A 16,425-nucleotide genomic window follows, 5' to 3' on the forward strand; every position below is an offset into this window, starting at 1 on the left:
TGGTGCTGGGGCTGGGCTGCCTACATGGTTTTCCAGCTTGCAAAGAGGCAGAGTGGGAGGCCAGGTCCCGCAATTCTCCCATCGCAGTGCAGGCAGCCGCTTTGCCATCAGGAAGGAAGGGGTTTCTGCTAAACCATACAGGGCAGGAAGAACGTGATGAGCAAGACACCGTTCACAGGCTTCACTCGGATGTTTGCCAAGTTTTGTTGTGTCCGGATAAGTTTCATTCCAGGGGACTGCTAGCTTCAGCACACTTAGAACTAACAGAGAAGGGCAGGCACGTCTTCAGAGGTCCACCCAGGCTTGCAAAACACAGCTGGAAGCTTGTGATGGATCCTTGCCCTAAAAACTTCATGCCTGCATATGAAACATCCCAATACTCAAAGACAAAATTCCAACGGATAGGGGTGGAGGGCAAAAATGGGGAGCACCAGCTTGGGATTCCTCAGTGCTGAAACTCTTGCTGCAACATAAACAATGAAAAAGTTCCTACTCCAGCAGCGGATCACAGCAGATAGCAACTGCAACCATCAGCAGACATGTTTCAAGCCTACCTGGTTAATGGAAAGTGAAATACTATTTTACCTGATCCAGTTTGCTTCTCTAGAAGCAAGGAGTCCACCAGCTGAAACAGCAAGTTCTTGCAGTCATTATAGTAGCACTTCTCTCTTTGAGGACAACGTACTAGTTTTTAACATCACATTCAAGCAATCCCTGACTGTCAGAGTGGAACCAGGGCACTGCTGCTTCTGGATATCGATATCCAAAGACAACGGCTTCTCTAACCCTTCAGCTAAAAGGAAAAGAACAGTGACCAGAACTGAAGAAACCAGGCAGCGGTTCCCTACCCCAGTAGTAAATGTGAAACTAACTCCCAAGGAAAGCCTTTTCCTCTTTTAAGATCTTTGTGTGGTGGTTTGTTTTTTGGTGGTTTTTTTTTTTTGACTCTCTCCATTCGTGAACCCCTTGCCCCAACCATAACCCAGGAACACAAGGGACGAACAACTGATGTCACCTACCTGACTTGTGCAAGGCATTTGACACTGTCCCGCATGACATCCTTCTCTCTAAGCTGGAGCAACATGGGTTTGATGGATGGCCCACTCAGTGGATAAGGAATTGGCTGGATGGCCACACTCAAAGAGGTGTGGTCAACGGCTCAATGTCCAGGTGGGGACTGGTGACAAGTGGTGTCCCTTAGGGGTTGGTATTGGGGCCAGCTCTGTTTAACATCTTTGTCAGTGACAAGGACACTGGGATTTAGTGCACCCTCAGCAAGTTCGCTGACCACACCAAGCTGCGTGATGTGGTCGACACATGTCTGCTGGAGGGAAGGGATGTCATCCCAAGGGACATGGGCAGGCTGGAGAGGCGGGCCCGTGCCAACCTCATGAAGTTCAACCAAGTGCAAGGTCCTGCACATGGGTTGGGGCAATCCCAGGCACAAATACAGGCTGAGGGGAGAATGGATGACAGCACCCCTGAGGAGAAAGACTTGGGTGTGCTAGTGGATGAGAAGCTCAATATGAGCCAGCAGTGCATGCTTGCAGCCCAGAAAGCCAACCATATCCTGGGCTGCATCAAGAGGAGTGTGGCCAGCAGGTCGAGGGAGGTGATTATCCCCCTCTACTGTGCTCTGGTGAGACCCCCCCCTGCAGTACTACATCTAGCTCTGGAGCTCCCAATATCAGAAGGACGTGGACCTGTTGGAGTGAGTCCAGAGGAGGCCACAAAGATGATCAGAGGGCTGGATCATCTCTCCTGTGAGGAAAGGCTAAGAGAGTTGGGGCTGTTCAGCCTGGAGAAGAGGAGGCTCCAGGAAGACCTTATAGTGGCCTTCCAGTACCTAAAGGGGGCCTACAGGAAAGACAAGGAAAAACTCTTCAGCAGGCTCTGTTGTGACAGGATGTCCTGGTTTTGGCAGGGATGGAGTTAATTTTTCCTCTCAGTAGCTGGTATGTTTTGGATTTTGTGTGTGAAGAATGTTCATAAACACCCTGATGATACCAGTTGTTGTGAATGAGACCAAGGACACCGTCCTGCTTTCCAAGTCTTGCTAATTTGCAGATGCAGGAAGCTGGGAGAAAGACAGACAGCATAATTGATCCAAACTGGCCAAAGAGAGTATTCCATGCCATAAACGTCATGCTCCGTATATAAGTGGGGGCAGGCGAGGGTGGGTATCTGCCTTCCTGGCATCCATCCTTCCTGCTTGTTTTTGCTGGCATCGTTCCCCCTACCTTGCTGGCTCCCTTTTGCTCCTTTGCTTGCTGCTCGGTTTTGTTTTCCGTGATCGCTACTCGGGACGGGCTGTATCGGTCATTGGGACATCGGGTGGTGAGAAAGCACATATTGTTCACTTTGTGTATTTTTAATATCCTTATATTCTGTTATTATTGTAGGTGAGGGGAGGTGAGGGGATTGGACTAGATGGTCTTTAAAAGGTCCCTTCCAACTCAAACCATTCTAGGATTCTAAAACGGTAAGAGAGGGAGACAAAAACCACTGATGAAGCTAGGCTGTTAATGTGGTGGTCCATGGACAGACCGAAGGTCCTGGCTGATGGAGGCCACTCCATTATTTCAAGACAGTCACTCCACTGGCTCTGAGCTGCTCTTCTTTCAAGTCCTTGGAAGAGGAATTGAGATGCAAAGGAAAAGGAGATGGTTTTGGTAGGATAGAGGATGCATGGGGTGATGCATGAGGTGATGTGCAAAGTCTTTGGTGTAAGTAAGGAGGACAAACCTCCCCAAGCTCTAAGTTGGGTGGTGGAGATAGCTGTGCAAGGCTACTTCACAAGTGTGGAGGTAGAAAAGGGCAGTGCTCAAAGTCTGCTCAAAGCACACATTGCCTCACCTCAGGCAGGGCACAGAGCAGTCACACACAGCTCCACTGTGTGTGAGCAGGACACTGAACACAGGGCACTTTCCAGTGCCCTGCTCGGAAAAAGAATGAAGAAATCTGATAAAAGGGCAGAAAAAAAGCCATGCAAATAATGCAAAAAGCCAGAAGACTTCACATTTTAGCAAGATGCTTACACAGGCAGACGGGCATGTGATGGCACCTTCTAACGCACCTCTGTGACATGGGCGGTGCTGGGATGAGAAAAGGGCATGTGTGGGCAAAGGTGACCCTAAGCTGAGAAGAGTTAAGCAGGAGCAATGTCTCCTGCTCATTTCCAAGAAGGCGCACAGGCAAGAAAAGAAGCTGTTTGGGAATTCAGTGTCATTTTCAGTTTGGCTTTTATTTTCATTGACTTCAACAACAAGGTGTTCCAAACACACACAAGGTCCTGGTGGAGGCAACACTGTCATTGCTACAAGCATTGGCAGATTCTCAGCTCAATTAACCCATATGCTTTGATGTATCAAAACAACACAAAACAAAAAAAAAATATCACAGCTCTACAGGGGAGGGTAAAAGCTACAGCAGTTCAAACTCACTTGAAGATTCCAGTTATACAGAAGTGGGCTCCATAGTGGTATACAGTAGAAAGGTTTTCACAGCATATATTTTAATCATTAGTGATGCAGCAGAAAAGCTTCATCTCACTGCTGAGTTGAAAAGCAGATACTGAAATTCTCACGCCCAGCCCCTGGGCGCAGCGTTAACTGCATTAACCTTTATAGTCAGAAGCTTCCTAGTTCCTAAAATGATGGTATGTTTGCATCAATATCTGTACAATACTGAAGCAGCTCAGAAGGATTACACAATGGAGATGCAAAACCTTGGAGGTGAGAAGGGCACAATCTAATTCACCTCCAGAAATTTGCAAAGAACCCGCACTAACACTTTCCCTGCGCTAACGCTGCCCTGTTGAATTAATTCTTGCATCAAGAGCAGGATGACTCACTTCCTTCGTAGCATATAGGGGAAAAAAAAAACCAAACAACCAAAAACCAGACATAGTAAGTTTTCACACTGAGCTCGTTAAATACTTTGAAATCTAGGACGCTGCTCTTTGAAGTGTTACAAAAAAAAATTATAAAACAGGCTATCAGTACCTGCCCCCTCCCGCCTCAACTGCAGAGTAACACAGAAATCTCAGTATGAAAAATACAAATATATTTGTCCAGTGATGAGGCATTTGTTACAAGGTATACTGTAAGCGTTCTGCATAAAAACAATAATTAAAAAAACTGAAAAACAAACAATATCTCATTGTGGTTCTGTCAGACCCAGTAGCCCAAGAAGAAATAAAAATTGGCATGTTATGCTGTAGGAAACAAAAATTACACATACAAAAAATATTTATATACACACACTTTACAGGGTAACCATCTTGTATTGCCATTTAGAGCTATCCAAAATAGGCTTGCACAGTTACCGAAAGGCAGTCTTTGAATGCAACATAGACCTGGCACAACAGACAGCTGGAGGAGGATGCTAACAATACCGGACTTGAATGAAATACGTGGCACACAGCAGGGACCAGACAACAGCCACTGCATTGAAACAAGATTATTTGGTTGTAGCAAGGTAGGATGACGTTTAAGCTGCTTTTTTAATCTTTCCCCAACCAAAAAAAAAAAAGTCAGGCTTACTGTTAACAGCAGCAAGCCAGCTTGAAAGCAGCTGTGCTGAGCTGAGCTCCTCAGTTTAGGTTTGGTTTGTATATGTTGAAGTCTCACTGCCTCGGCCAGTATAAATCTGAAAACACACACTCTGTTCAGTTACTTGCCCTTAGGATCACTGGCAGTCAGAGGAAATGCCTCAGAGCACAGTTGCTGTAGAACCAATAATGAAAAAAAAACTAGAGAAAAAAAAACAATTTCTCATGTAAACATGAACTTTTTGCAGTAGCAACACTCTCGTTACCAGGAACTGGTCCTCGGTCCAAGGCAGCTGGAAATTTCTGGTGTGGTTTTTTTTTTTTTTAACTCTCCACTTCTAGTTGCTCATCACTTAGTCTATAGTCACCAGCAACAAACCACAACAGGGTCCAGCCTATTACAGATAAATCTAAAGATGATTCTGCTTTACTTGGTAGGAAACCAATCTAGCACATTCTAAATAAAAGATTGTCTGGGTTTAGGATAGCTGAAGCCCTACAAATCAGTGTGCAGCTCTCAGTTGGTCCTCTGTTCAACTGGAGGCTAGGCAGGCAAATCCTTACGATAAACTAACCAGGCTGCATATGTGGCGAAGCCTAATTCTCTAGCTTAAATGTCAGTAGTGGTACAGAACGGCTAAAGGTTGGGTGGGAGACAAAAGTGAAGAGTGACCAACGGCAGTATTTGCATTTATATCCTGAAACAGGCAAACCAGGACATGCACATGAATGTAAATTCAAAATGAGAAGAGACAGCAGGTTTGGTTTTTCCCAGAGAAGGCGAGGGAAAAAGGAAAAAGTGGGTTGCAGGTGGCCATAAGCTTTGGCCTGCCCAGCAAAGTGCATGTGCTGTCTCCGCTGGAGAATATTACACACGAACAGAGCACTCAGCTCCGCGGGAAGAGGCTGTTTAAGTGCAACGTTCGGCAGACCAATTCCCATTTATTTTTCGAATGAACTGCTAGTTCAGGGTTTGGTGGCCTTAGGCTTTTGGCATTTGGTTTCAGAGTTGTTGTTTTTTTTTTTTTTTGTCTTTTAAAAAAAGTATTTTAACCTTCCTGCTTTTTAAAGCAGGATCGCTGGACGAGAGAGACAAATCTGCAGGTCAGGACACCCACAAGGTGTATGAGGATTCAGAAGTCAAGAAAAGAAGCCCTCTCCCCAAAGGAAAACATGAAACAAGAACGACGCCTTCTCAAGAAGGTCAACGGCTTTCAAGGAAATACCACCCGCCTTCCCCCTTTGCTCAGCTCTTCCCCTTGCAAGAGCTGGGGTGGAGGTTGCGGTCCAGGAGTATGACCTAGACAGCATCAAGGGCACAACCTAACATGAGTGAGCAAGGTTCCCTCTGCCCTTCGTCCAGGGGTGCAGTACCAAGCAGAAGGAAGACAAATGAAGGGCTGAGCAGTTTGTAGCTGAGGCGGGGCGGAGCAGGGTTCTGCAGGACTCACTCCCCTTCCTCCTTGATGCGTTGCTGTTTGTTGCGCCGGGCATCCATGTCGAAGTTGAAGTCGTTCCACTCATCACGGGGTGGGAAGGAAATGGTCTGCCGGAGTGTGAAGCGGACCGCATCAATGACTCGCTCCCCCCGGGTTTCGCTGGAGCCCACGCTGACGGTGGAGGCGCCGCTGGGGGTGCGCAGGAGGTGGGGAGGGGAGGAGAAGTCATGGAGCTGCCGATGGTCCAGGATACCCTTCCAGATGGCATGGCGGAACTGCTCCGGGATCTTGAGGCTCACCAGATCCTGCAAGGCAAGGAGGAAGGTTTAACAGGGCAACCTCTGGGCTCCAGGAGTAGAAGCAGCCTCTGGGCCACCCTGCCTATTAACCCATAAAGCTGCTAATATCCATGGGGTCATGATGCTCTGTAGAAGATAAACCACTAATCCTGAAGGTGGTGGTTCACTTCTGAAGAAGCACGTGCAGCCATGAGGCAGCAAGGACTAATGACACAAAGTCTTTTTTTGAAGTTACACAAAACACATTCTTACATAAGATATGGTGACCTACAGCTAGATGTTTAAGTGGACTGCAAGGCCTCCAAAACAACTTCAGGGAGATCTGTTAGTTGTCTATAGTGGGGGATGCTGAGCTACAGAAGTTCAATGGCTTTGAGAACTTCTGTGTTTAATTCAGAGCCTGCAAAAGGATTTTAGAATCAAAGTCTGAGCTCCAGTATTTGAAGCCCTGGGTCTGACTCTGTAGGAACTGCCTTAATTGCTTGAACACAATCAAAATTTAAGAACAGAAACCTAACCTTAGAGAATTTGGACTTTGAGGCCCCATCATCTCTGCGCAGGTACAGTACCTGAGGGTAGCCTTACCTAACTGTGGGAAATGTGATATCAGCTTCTGAAAAAATTAGCAATCAGATTTAGTTAATTTGGGTCAGCTTTTCTAATTAGAGCAACAGCAGAAGGAAGGCAGCTTGGGCTAGGAAGCAAAAGCACCACAGCCTTGCAAAGTCTGGGGGCAATAAACAGGATGGCCAGCTCTGAGGAGAGCCATGGCACAGGAGAGGAAGCAGCAACCCTGCAGCAAAAGCCATGCAAGAGAAAAAAAAACAAACCATGGCTGAGATGCCAGTGGCAAGGGAAGATCGTTAAGGTAAGGCCAGAAAACAGAAGCAGGGAGTGAAAAACCCAGACCACTTCTGGACAGCCTACTTGCCTGCAGGCGAGTCAGGTGTTTCAGAGCAGTGTTAACTGAAACCAAGCCTTGCAGAATTAACAGGCATGTGGGCTGGGGCCACTTCGGGGGCTACAATGGACACTGGTGGGGAGAGGGAGACACTTTTTCTGTGCCAGGCAAGGCAGTTACTATGCTGGCCCGGAGTCCAGCCTGCCTTCACCTCACAATAAGTCTTCCCTGTGTGCAACAGCCTTAAGTCAAACTAACCATGTAAAAATAAAAAAATACTGAGTCTGAATTTCTGACCCATTCCTACAGCAGGGCCAAGAGTGCAAACAAAGGAAATGGTGAGGAGTTACTTACATCCATGGAGTAATGCTCAATCTGATAGATGGTGGTCAGCCCCTGGGTCGTGAAATAATCCACACAGGATGAGCAGCCCAACCTCGCTAAGAAGCTGCAGAGGAGGAAGGAAGGAAGGAGAGAGAAAAAAGGATCACCCTGGCTGCAACAGCCCAAACCACAGAAAAACCAAACACTCAGCCAACCTGCAGCAACAGGAAACAAAGCTTTCACCCTTGGCTTGACCTTCTCCAAGACATTCCAGGCCAGCAAGCCACACCGCTGCCACATCAAACAAAGGAGGGAGTCCTTCAGCTTGGCTCCTAGCAGACAACCCTCAGGGCAGCACCTTGCCTTGGTCAAGAGCCAGTGCTGCACAGCCTGGATCTTGGGGCAGGAAGGCTCACGTGGACCCTCCTGCCAGGTCACTTCACCCAGAAGGCAGCTGAGCCCAGGGCAGCCTCCTGCATGGATAGAGGGCTTCAGTAAGGCAGTGGTGGGTCCAGGGCTCAGACACATCATGCACACAAAGTACTTCAAATCAGCACCTTTCTCCCTAAGCATAAAGGATTCCTCCTTTACAGGCAGCATCTTTCAACCTGTTTGACCTCACAGAGGGCAGAGGGGCTTCTGACCCCAGCCATGGCTTGTCAAGTGGCCAAAGGGGAAAAGAAAAAAAAAAAAAAAAAAAAAAAGCAATGTTTGCAAGGCTGCCTGGCGCCCTCAGCTCCACCAGTGCAATAGATGCTGCATCTCTCGGCTTTCTTGCAGTCCTAATGTCCCTGTTTTTCTTGGCTGCTCAGAGGTGGGAGTTTGAGGCTCGGTGCCCAGAGGGTGCCACTCTCAGCACTGCCAAGACCCACTGGGATCCAGTGCTCCAGGAGAATGGGTCAAGGGACCTGGCAGGACCCTTCAGGCTCCCAACACGAGGCCTCCACTCCCAGTGGGTGGGAAAAGTGTGCCAGGCAGCCTGCTCCTGCTCACCTGACGATGCTGCAGTCTGTGGGGTACGGAGGAGGGGGGGTGCAGTGGGACGTTGAAGGCATGGAGAGGGGAGGAGGCAGCGCCTGCGTGGGGCTGAGGCCATTCATGTCACCGGTCATGGCCATGTGGGTGCCCATCATGGGAACTGGAGGAGAGAAGGAGGAGGAGCACATTGTTACCCAGGCATCCCCAGACAGACCCTTGCTTTGCCCCCAGCACAGCACCCGCAGCCAAAGCAGCCTTAAATCCCCTGCAAAGCCCCGCAATGGAGTGAGCTCACAGGGAATTTCAGACAGGGCTTCAATGGCCACACAAGGACCATATGACAGACAGTCATCAGGAGCTCTGCCCTCGCTGGAACAACTGTCAGCAGCGCCACCCCCGCCGCGTCACCTTCCCTTACAAACAGGCTCAGTGGAAACCTAAGCAAGCCGCAGGCGTCTCGGCTTTCCCTGCTGCAGGAGAGGAGCAGGACAGAGCCAGTGGAGTAACCCAATACAGAAGCCAAACAGCTTTGTTTTCAGAGACACCAAGAGCACCCAAAGGGGATCAGCAACAGGTGTGGGCAAGAGCCCAGCACTTTTGAAATTAAAAAAAAAAAAAGAAAAAAAAAAAAACAACCACCAACAAAACTCAGCCCCCAGAACCATGTCTGTCATCCTGGATTTACAGGGCTGCTGGGCACTCTTCAGCAGCCAGGAGGAAGCACGTTACAGAGCTGCGAGATGTAGATATTTCCTTTGAAACTAAGAAGTATCATAATTGAACCGAGGATAAAAAGTTTGCCACCACTTGCATCTCCTCTGCTGGGAAAGGAAGAAGAAACAAGTCTTGAAAGACAGGTGCCAGTGCAGCCAGACAGGTCCACAGCAAGAGGTAGCTCTGTTCACCCCTGTGAGGCTCAGAGCAGGATGCTGAAGCCTGGAGAAGGCAGGTGTCTTGCCCCATGGCACAGCAGGGAGCAATATTTGGTTCTGCAGGTTCCCAGCCCTGCTCCCATGAATGACTCCAGGCTCCCCAGACTAAAGCTTGCCACTTGGAGATGCCAAGTCTCCTTGCCCAGACTAGCGGGGAGCACGCACAGAGCAGGAGAAGTGAGTGAAGGTTTCTTACTGTTGGTTCCCATGCCGTCGGGGATGGTGGTTGGGGTCAGGGCATTGCGCTGCTGGGGGTTAATTAGCTGGCTGACGGAGGGCAGCTTGTTCATGCTGTTCATTTTGTTGAGTGGTGGAGAGTTGGAGCCATAGGATGACTGCGACTGCATGGAGGTCCTGCAAACCAAGGAGATGTTAAGACAGGAATCACAGCATTTGGTTGTTAAGAGCATACATCCAAGGGGCTATGTTTTTCTGTTTGTGGCAGTGGTGAGCTACTGCTAGAAAAATCACTGACACCATGGGAGCATTGCTGATAAAGATCATTGGAGAATCAGCCAAAAGGAAATAAGAAGTTTCACAGATATTCTGGGCATTTAAAAAACAGCGAAATACTGACAAAGGAAAACTTTTTTTTTATTTAAGGAAAGTTTCTACTGAAGTTTTTCAGTTAAAAAGAACATCTACAAAGCCAGCAAACAGCTACCAAAACTTGAAAACAGTATTTTCAAAGTAAGCTCTCCTTGTGGGCAAAGGCTTGTTCGTAAGAACAAGAGCTGAGGAAGCTATCTCAAACCATCCTAACTACCCCTAAAACCTGACTGCAGAAACAATTTTCAGATCCGATCACAGTCACCCTGGTTTCTGCAAAATTCCTAGTTATTAATATAATCAGGTTGTTATCAGGTGTATATAGAACAGCCAGAGGCTTTTAGCCCAAGATGGGCTTCATACGCCTGATAGACCACTGTGGAGATGGTCAGAGCTGCCTGGGATGCCGGCATCCAGCTTTTGCCGGTGTTAAGGAGGTATCCAAACCCCGCAGGCTGCTTGCAAAGAGTGTCAGATTCCTACGACCACTTGACAACAGCACTAGCCTCTCTCAAGTCCAGACAGCCCCAAACTCCATCCAGCACTATCCATGAACCGGGCCAGAGAGTCTTGCTGGCAAGTTCCCCCCTGCCCAGCCCTGAGGGTCCCAGCTGCAATCCCGCCTCGTAAGCGATCCAGAGCGCAAAGACCAGACCGCTTCTGAACAGCAGCCCAGTTCCCAGATTGAGTTACGGCTGCGGCATCCCGTCTGGAGTGGGGTCTTATTTGAGATATGCAGAAAATGATCATTAAAGCACGTCCAACAGCGCAATTGGCAGAGCATTGTCGTGCCACAAGAGAGCAGGTTTTTCTTTCTCTAACACCAGGGGCATTTGGAAGACTGGGAAAAAGTGCTGGGAAAGCGGTCACGCTTCCCAAACACAACATACCCTCGCAAGCCGTGCTTACCCAACAGAGCAGAGGTCACCTGGCACTCATTCGGCCATATCACAGTGACCCCGTGGCTAAATGTGCAGGGGCACATTCCCATCTTATTTCCCACTGGGAAACTTGTTTGTCTGGGTATAGCTGGTTACACTAATTCCTGGGAACTGGCTTTCCTTCTATGCAAAGAAAATAGTTATTACTTCAAATAAGCGAAGTGTAAAGGAAAGAAAAGGCTTATTCCTAGATAATTTATTAAAACCTTCAGCACTCAAGGTCAAGTTTCATACAATTACATTGTCTCCAGCTTCCTGCACTTTTAAGACTTGCAGTGTTGGGTGGAGAAAACATCTATGCTAACAGGCTAGAGTATCTAAGGCCCTGGAGAAATGTTACCTAATTACAGAATTACAGGAGGTACAGAAGGGTGTGAACTGTCCTTTGGCAGTGAAGATGCAGGACAAGATCCAGCAAACTTCATAGACTCAAGGAAGTGGAAAGCACAAGAAGCTTCACAAATTAATATTAACGATGGCAGCAACTCCCAAGGGGAAGTGAAACTGAGCCATGAAGTTCAGACCCAACTTTTCAGGGTGAAGGGAATGATTCAGATCTGAGGTTTCAATTCACCAATTATAAGTTGAAGCCAGCCATGAAATACAAGTCAGGTTCACACCATCCTTAACCTAAGAGGCTTCTGGATTTCGGACCAAAATTAATATTTCTATTTTACAGGTTCAGGCACCTATCCTAAGTGAGCTTCCGCTGAAATGAATACATACCTGAGTAGTCTCTTAGGGCAAAATCTACATGATATACAAGTGAGGAGGTCACACAGTGACATTCCAAATCAAATCAACAAGAACTTCCCAAAAAAGATTTAGCTGCATTATTTAAACTCAGGACAGATTTTACTCAAAGAGCTCATGACTAGAAACTTTTTTTTTTTTTAAAGAATGCCTGTTGCTACAAAAGAAGATTCTCCAAGGAGGTCAGTAGTGGGCCTAGCTTTGCCCTCTCTGCCACCAACCGTGATCTCAGCAAAGCTGGTTATGAGACTACAAAATACTTTGGGAATAAAAATGAAAAAGCAAGCAAACACAAGCCAACCAAAAGCACCCTACACTACACAAAGCAAATGCACACTTTAACATATAGCTTAAAGACTCTATTCTTATCTCATTCATACTCGTGAGAATCAAGATTAAGACAATCAAGCTCAAGTGAATAAAACAGGAAGCAAAAGCATTTTTCATCTTACCCATACTTGTTGCAACTAAAGTATTCCAGCACGTGAGCAGACGTGTAAAAGGTCTAGAGAAAGCCATCTAGCCAAAGAAAAGTCCCAAGATAAACCAAGATGCAAAATTTTATTGAAAATCAATGTCACACATCAATATAGCAACAGCCTCAGAAACACAAGAAAGTGTTTTTTGTATTAAACACACAGACTACAGGGTGTTTGAGGATTCATTTACAATATATATTGCTTTCTTAATTTTTTTTTTTTTTAAAACAGGTATTATAAGAATGTCATGCACAGTGATTTTCATTAAAATAATACTACGTCTCGAGAAAGATTAGGATTAGAGCATTAACATTTCTTTGATATCAATGCCAATGAAACGCATTTTAATATCAAGGTATAAGGACTTCAATTAAGATACTATTATACTTCTTGGAACAGTCTGATACGAAAGGCACTGAGTCACATTCTGCAACTGATTTTTCTCTCTTGAAGAGGCTATGTAATTATTTATCCAATAACATTTGTAGTTGTGCAAGCTCATATGAGGGCAATCACCTCTCACGCTTCAAGGCACATACTGATCATCTCAAGAGGTCAGGAAGGAACTTCCTTCTCCCACATATGAAGCACAGTTCAGTTCACAGGTTACCTTGTATAATTCTGCACTTTCCCAGCTCACTGGATATCAGCCCTTCACCAGAGGTAGGAAACTGCTTGGACAGACCAATTACCTGATTCCATAGACAAGTCCTAGAGTCCTCATCCACATTAGATGAGCACACCACCCTCAAGGCAGCCTTAATGCAAATGACTTCAAAGGTTCATTAAGTGCAAGAACAGGGCAGCTCAGGCTCAGAGAGTTTAAGATTTCACCCAAGCCCCCGTGCCTATGGTTTGCTATCCCTGAAGACAGACTAGAGCTAGTCACAACACAAAGAGACCCAAGTGGAATTAAAGCTGTCCACTTCTGGGCCTGCCTTTCCTTACAGTGGCCACAGCAAGTGCAGCAAGGATTACACCCCAAGTTCACACATGGTCAATGTGCCCATTGGCAACATTTTTTTCAAGTAAGGTTGTGCCCATTGGGCTGTATAATGCTGAGATGTCACTGACATAGGCTAGTAATGGCACAGAAGTGACACAGGTGATGAAAAGCAGAGAGATGCCCTTGCTCTCCACATCTCAAACAGTTGCTACTCTAAAGCAAGCAATACTGCAACTTTTCAACCACACAAGTGGTTTGTAGGCTTGGTAACCAACTGGGAGCATGGAAAGAAGCCCTGATGGTGACTAGGCAGACAGCAACCACAGCACAGGGACAAGGGTGGAGATAATGACTCCCCTTAGATTTCAGGCACAGGAATTTCCCAAGGCTGACAGTGGATGCAATCTGCTCTTCAGGGAAGGGAGCGATAATACAGGGAGTGGATGTACATCAACTACTAAACATAGACTGATACGATCTGACTGATAAGGCCCAGTTAGTCCACTTGGCTATTCCTTGAAAGGAAAAGGCTTACTTTCCTGAAGCCCCAGACATGACAAAGAAGCAACCAAAAGACTGCTGGGAAAAAGTTCTCTTATCTGCAGAGGACAGATCAAGAAGCAACTCCAGTTGCTCCCAGCTCCAGGTTATTTAATATAAAAAAAAAAAAATGCACTTCCAAGATAGTCACCTTGTAGCTGGAGAGCAAGTCAAGTGACCACGGATGACAAAAGTCATCCTCTTACAAGTTAGGAGGATGAATTCAAAAGTCTTTCCAGAGGACAGTGGGATCCAAATAATTTACATTCTTGTTTGGTGGAAGTCCCAGGTGCTGTTATTGCCCATCATGGTACAAGATATTTCCTAGAGGTCACACCAGACAAGGAACTGGAGAATGAACTGGAATCTCCCAGTGGGAGCGGTGGATGCCTTTATCTTCTCGTGGGCTGCCACCTCAGGCCTGCCCTAGTGCAGAGCTCTAGATACAGATTAGTGTGTACCTATCCCAGTATTTCTGTATTGCTATCCGCAATCAGAAAAGACCAAGATCCAGGAATGAAGCCACATTGGAAGGACAAACTGACAGTGCCAAGCATAATCCTGCATCTGGGCTGCATTTGCAGTTCTGATTCTCAGCTCTTACAGGGAAAGAAATAGTATTGCCTTTCTTCTCCCAGACAAAAAGCCACAGAGCGATAGTTACCTGCTTTGTGGTCTCAAAGTACTTCCTGGAGTTTCCAGACAAAGTAAAGGGGCACTTGATTTGGTTAGCTCTACACAAGGAACAATGGTAGAGCTGCAACTGTAAGAAACAGTCACTTCTAGTGTTTAATTAGTTATTATTTATACTTAATCACAGTTTTCAGGGCTCTTCTCCATCAGCCCTCCCCCACATTGCTATGGTAGAACAAGTCTTGCTAAGACAATGAAGGCAATATCCAGAGATGGGATATGGCTCTCAGGAGATGTTAGTACGAGTCATCACCTGCTCAGATCACAACTCTGCTGCCTGAAAGCAGATGATGTGATGTTCAGAGATAAGAGTCTTCTCCCACTGCATCAGGCTTTTTTCCTTGGTGGGTGGCCAGGAGGCCCGCTCTGCATTTGGGAGGCACCTTCTCTTCAGGCTGTGCCTAACCACAAGTGTATCAGAGCTGGGTATGCACCTGCCCCAAATAAATCCAGCACAGACTGCGCTGCAGGCACACAAGTCCCCATCAGTACTGATCGAGTCCCCTGTGTTTCTCAGGGGCAGCTGATCACTTGCATTTGCATCCCAGCTCTGTTCCCCAACCACCACTGATCTGGGCAGATGCCAGCCCACAGGGAGCACCGTTCCTGGTGTACCTTCAGTGACTTCTTCACATTTCTATTTCCTGCAGCCATGAACATCATTGGAGGGTTCCTCAGGAGAGATGCCACTGCCTGAGAGTGTGGGTTGAAGGTCACTTCTCTATCAGCATCGAGGGCTATTCTTCATGTAAGGATGTTTGAGCACCTCTTGGTGGGGAAAGCCACAGCAGGTGTTATGCCTACCCTCGTCACCAGTATCTGCACCTAGTGCCACACTCAGCAATGCCAGGTTGATTCCATGGTATGTTACTTGCCTGTTGATTGTTCCTCCTTCGTGCTGGTCTGGGCCCGACCCTTAAAGATGAAGTTTCCAAAGGGTTCACATCCACCTTGTTAAGCTCCATACAAACCGAGGTAGGGTTTGAACATAAGCAGTGGGAGGATTTACAAGTCCTTGCTGAGAAATGGCCTTCTGGACAGGAATTGCTAAGCCAGGACACAGTTTATGGAAACAATAAGCAAAAGCAAAGGCCACTGGTTGTAGAATTAATGGACAAGGTGGCATGGTCTGAGATCACTTAGCTGAGTCAGCTGCAACATATGCTGGCACCGCTTTCCTTTGAACTGTGATGTTTGTAGTGATAGGGCAAAAACAGAGTATTGATACTCTGTTGATACTCTAATGCAACATCTAGTAACTGCTGAACCTCTGCAAGGAAAAGGGCAAGCTGTGACCCCTTTTCACAGGTAGGGCAATGAGCAGTTTTGGACACTCTGCCCTTTATACTCTCAGCTGCAAAGGGACAGGAACTGTCCCTTTGGTACTGGGCACACATGGATATCACCACACAGAAAGACTCCAACCTCACATTCACCTTGTGCAGCTCAGCCCACAGAATCAGGAGGGACCTTTCGGAGTTCAGCAAAGCTGGATTAATACCAGTGGCGCTGGTGTAAAGTCAAAGTTACCCAGTCTTCCCTCAATTTTGATGTATTTTAGATCAGACCCTTCAAGATTAGAAAGAAGGAGGAACAATTCATGATGCCATTATTGGGCACTTCTACAGGAAAAAAAAAAAAGATTTCTTACCAGTGCCAATTGATATAATTATTACCTCTCTCTGTCCAGCAGTACAAATACTTCGGCTATTTGTGCTATTACTGCATGACCAGCATTAAAACAGCCCAAATTGACTATCACAGACTGTTTAAACACACCCAACCCTCTTCCACCCCCCCCCCAACCCATGAACACAATTTTAATTTAAACAAAACGAGAGGCATTTTAAAATTGAGACCTGCTCAGAGAAACCCTGCCGAGTTTCACAAATACAGAAGTAAGAGTATCAACAAGTTACAAAAACAGGAAGAAAACGTTACATCAAGACAGACAACACTGTGGTTCCCGACCTCCCAATGCCACGAGCTACAGCTGAGAGGTCTGTAGAAGTGTCTGTTGTTTTTGCAAAGTTTGAGTCCCTTCAGGAGATTACTCTCACTATTTCCTCAGTTGCTACCAGGCTGTGTATTTGCCCCAC

At 46.7% G+C, this 16,425-nt stretch overlaps 1 protein-coding gene across 2 annotated transcripts in view; it reads right to left on the bottom strand.

The window, feature by feature from the left end:
• Positions 1-5,999: 5,999 nt before the first annotated feature.
• The window catches only part of TP63 (tumor protein p63), a 104,640-nt gene continuing 94,214 nt past the window's right edge, over positions 6,000-16,425 (bottom strand). For both annotated transcript variants that reach the window (XM_086754316.1, XM_010117459.2), the window contains 4 exons: positions 9,622-9,779; positions 8,509-8,653; positions 7,546-7,639; positions 6,000-6,296 (listed from right to left, as the gene is read on the bottom strand). In XM_086754316.1, coding sequence (XP_086610442.1) covers positions 6,000-6,296; positions 7,546-7,639; positions 8,509-8,653; positions 9,622-9,779 — 694 coding nt within the window. The remainder of the gene's footprint in view (positions 6,297-7,545; positions 7,640-8,508; positions 8,654-9,621; positions 9,780-16,425) is intronic.

This window comes from Chlamydotis macqueenii, chromosome 9 (assembly GCF_036417535.1).
Source record: "Chlamydotis macqueenii isolate bChlMac1 chromosome 9, bChlMac1.mat, whole genome shotgun sequence".
NCBI lineage: Eukaryota > Metazoa > Chordata > Aves > Otidiformes > Otididae > Chlamydotis > Chlamydotis macqueenii.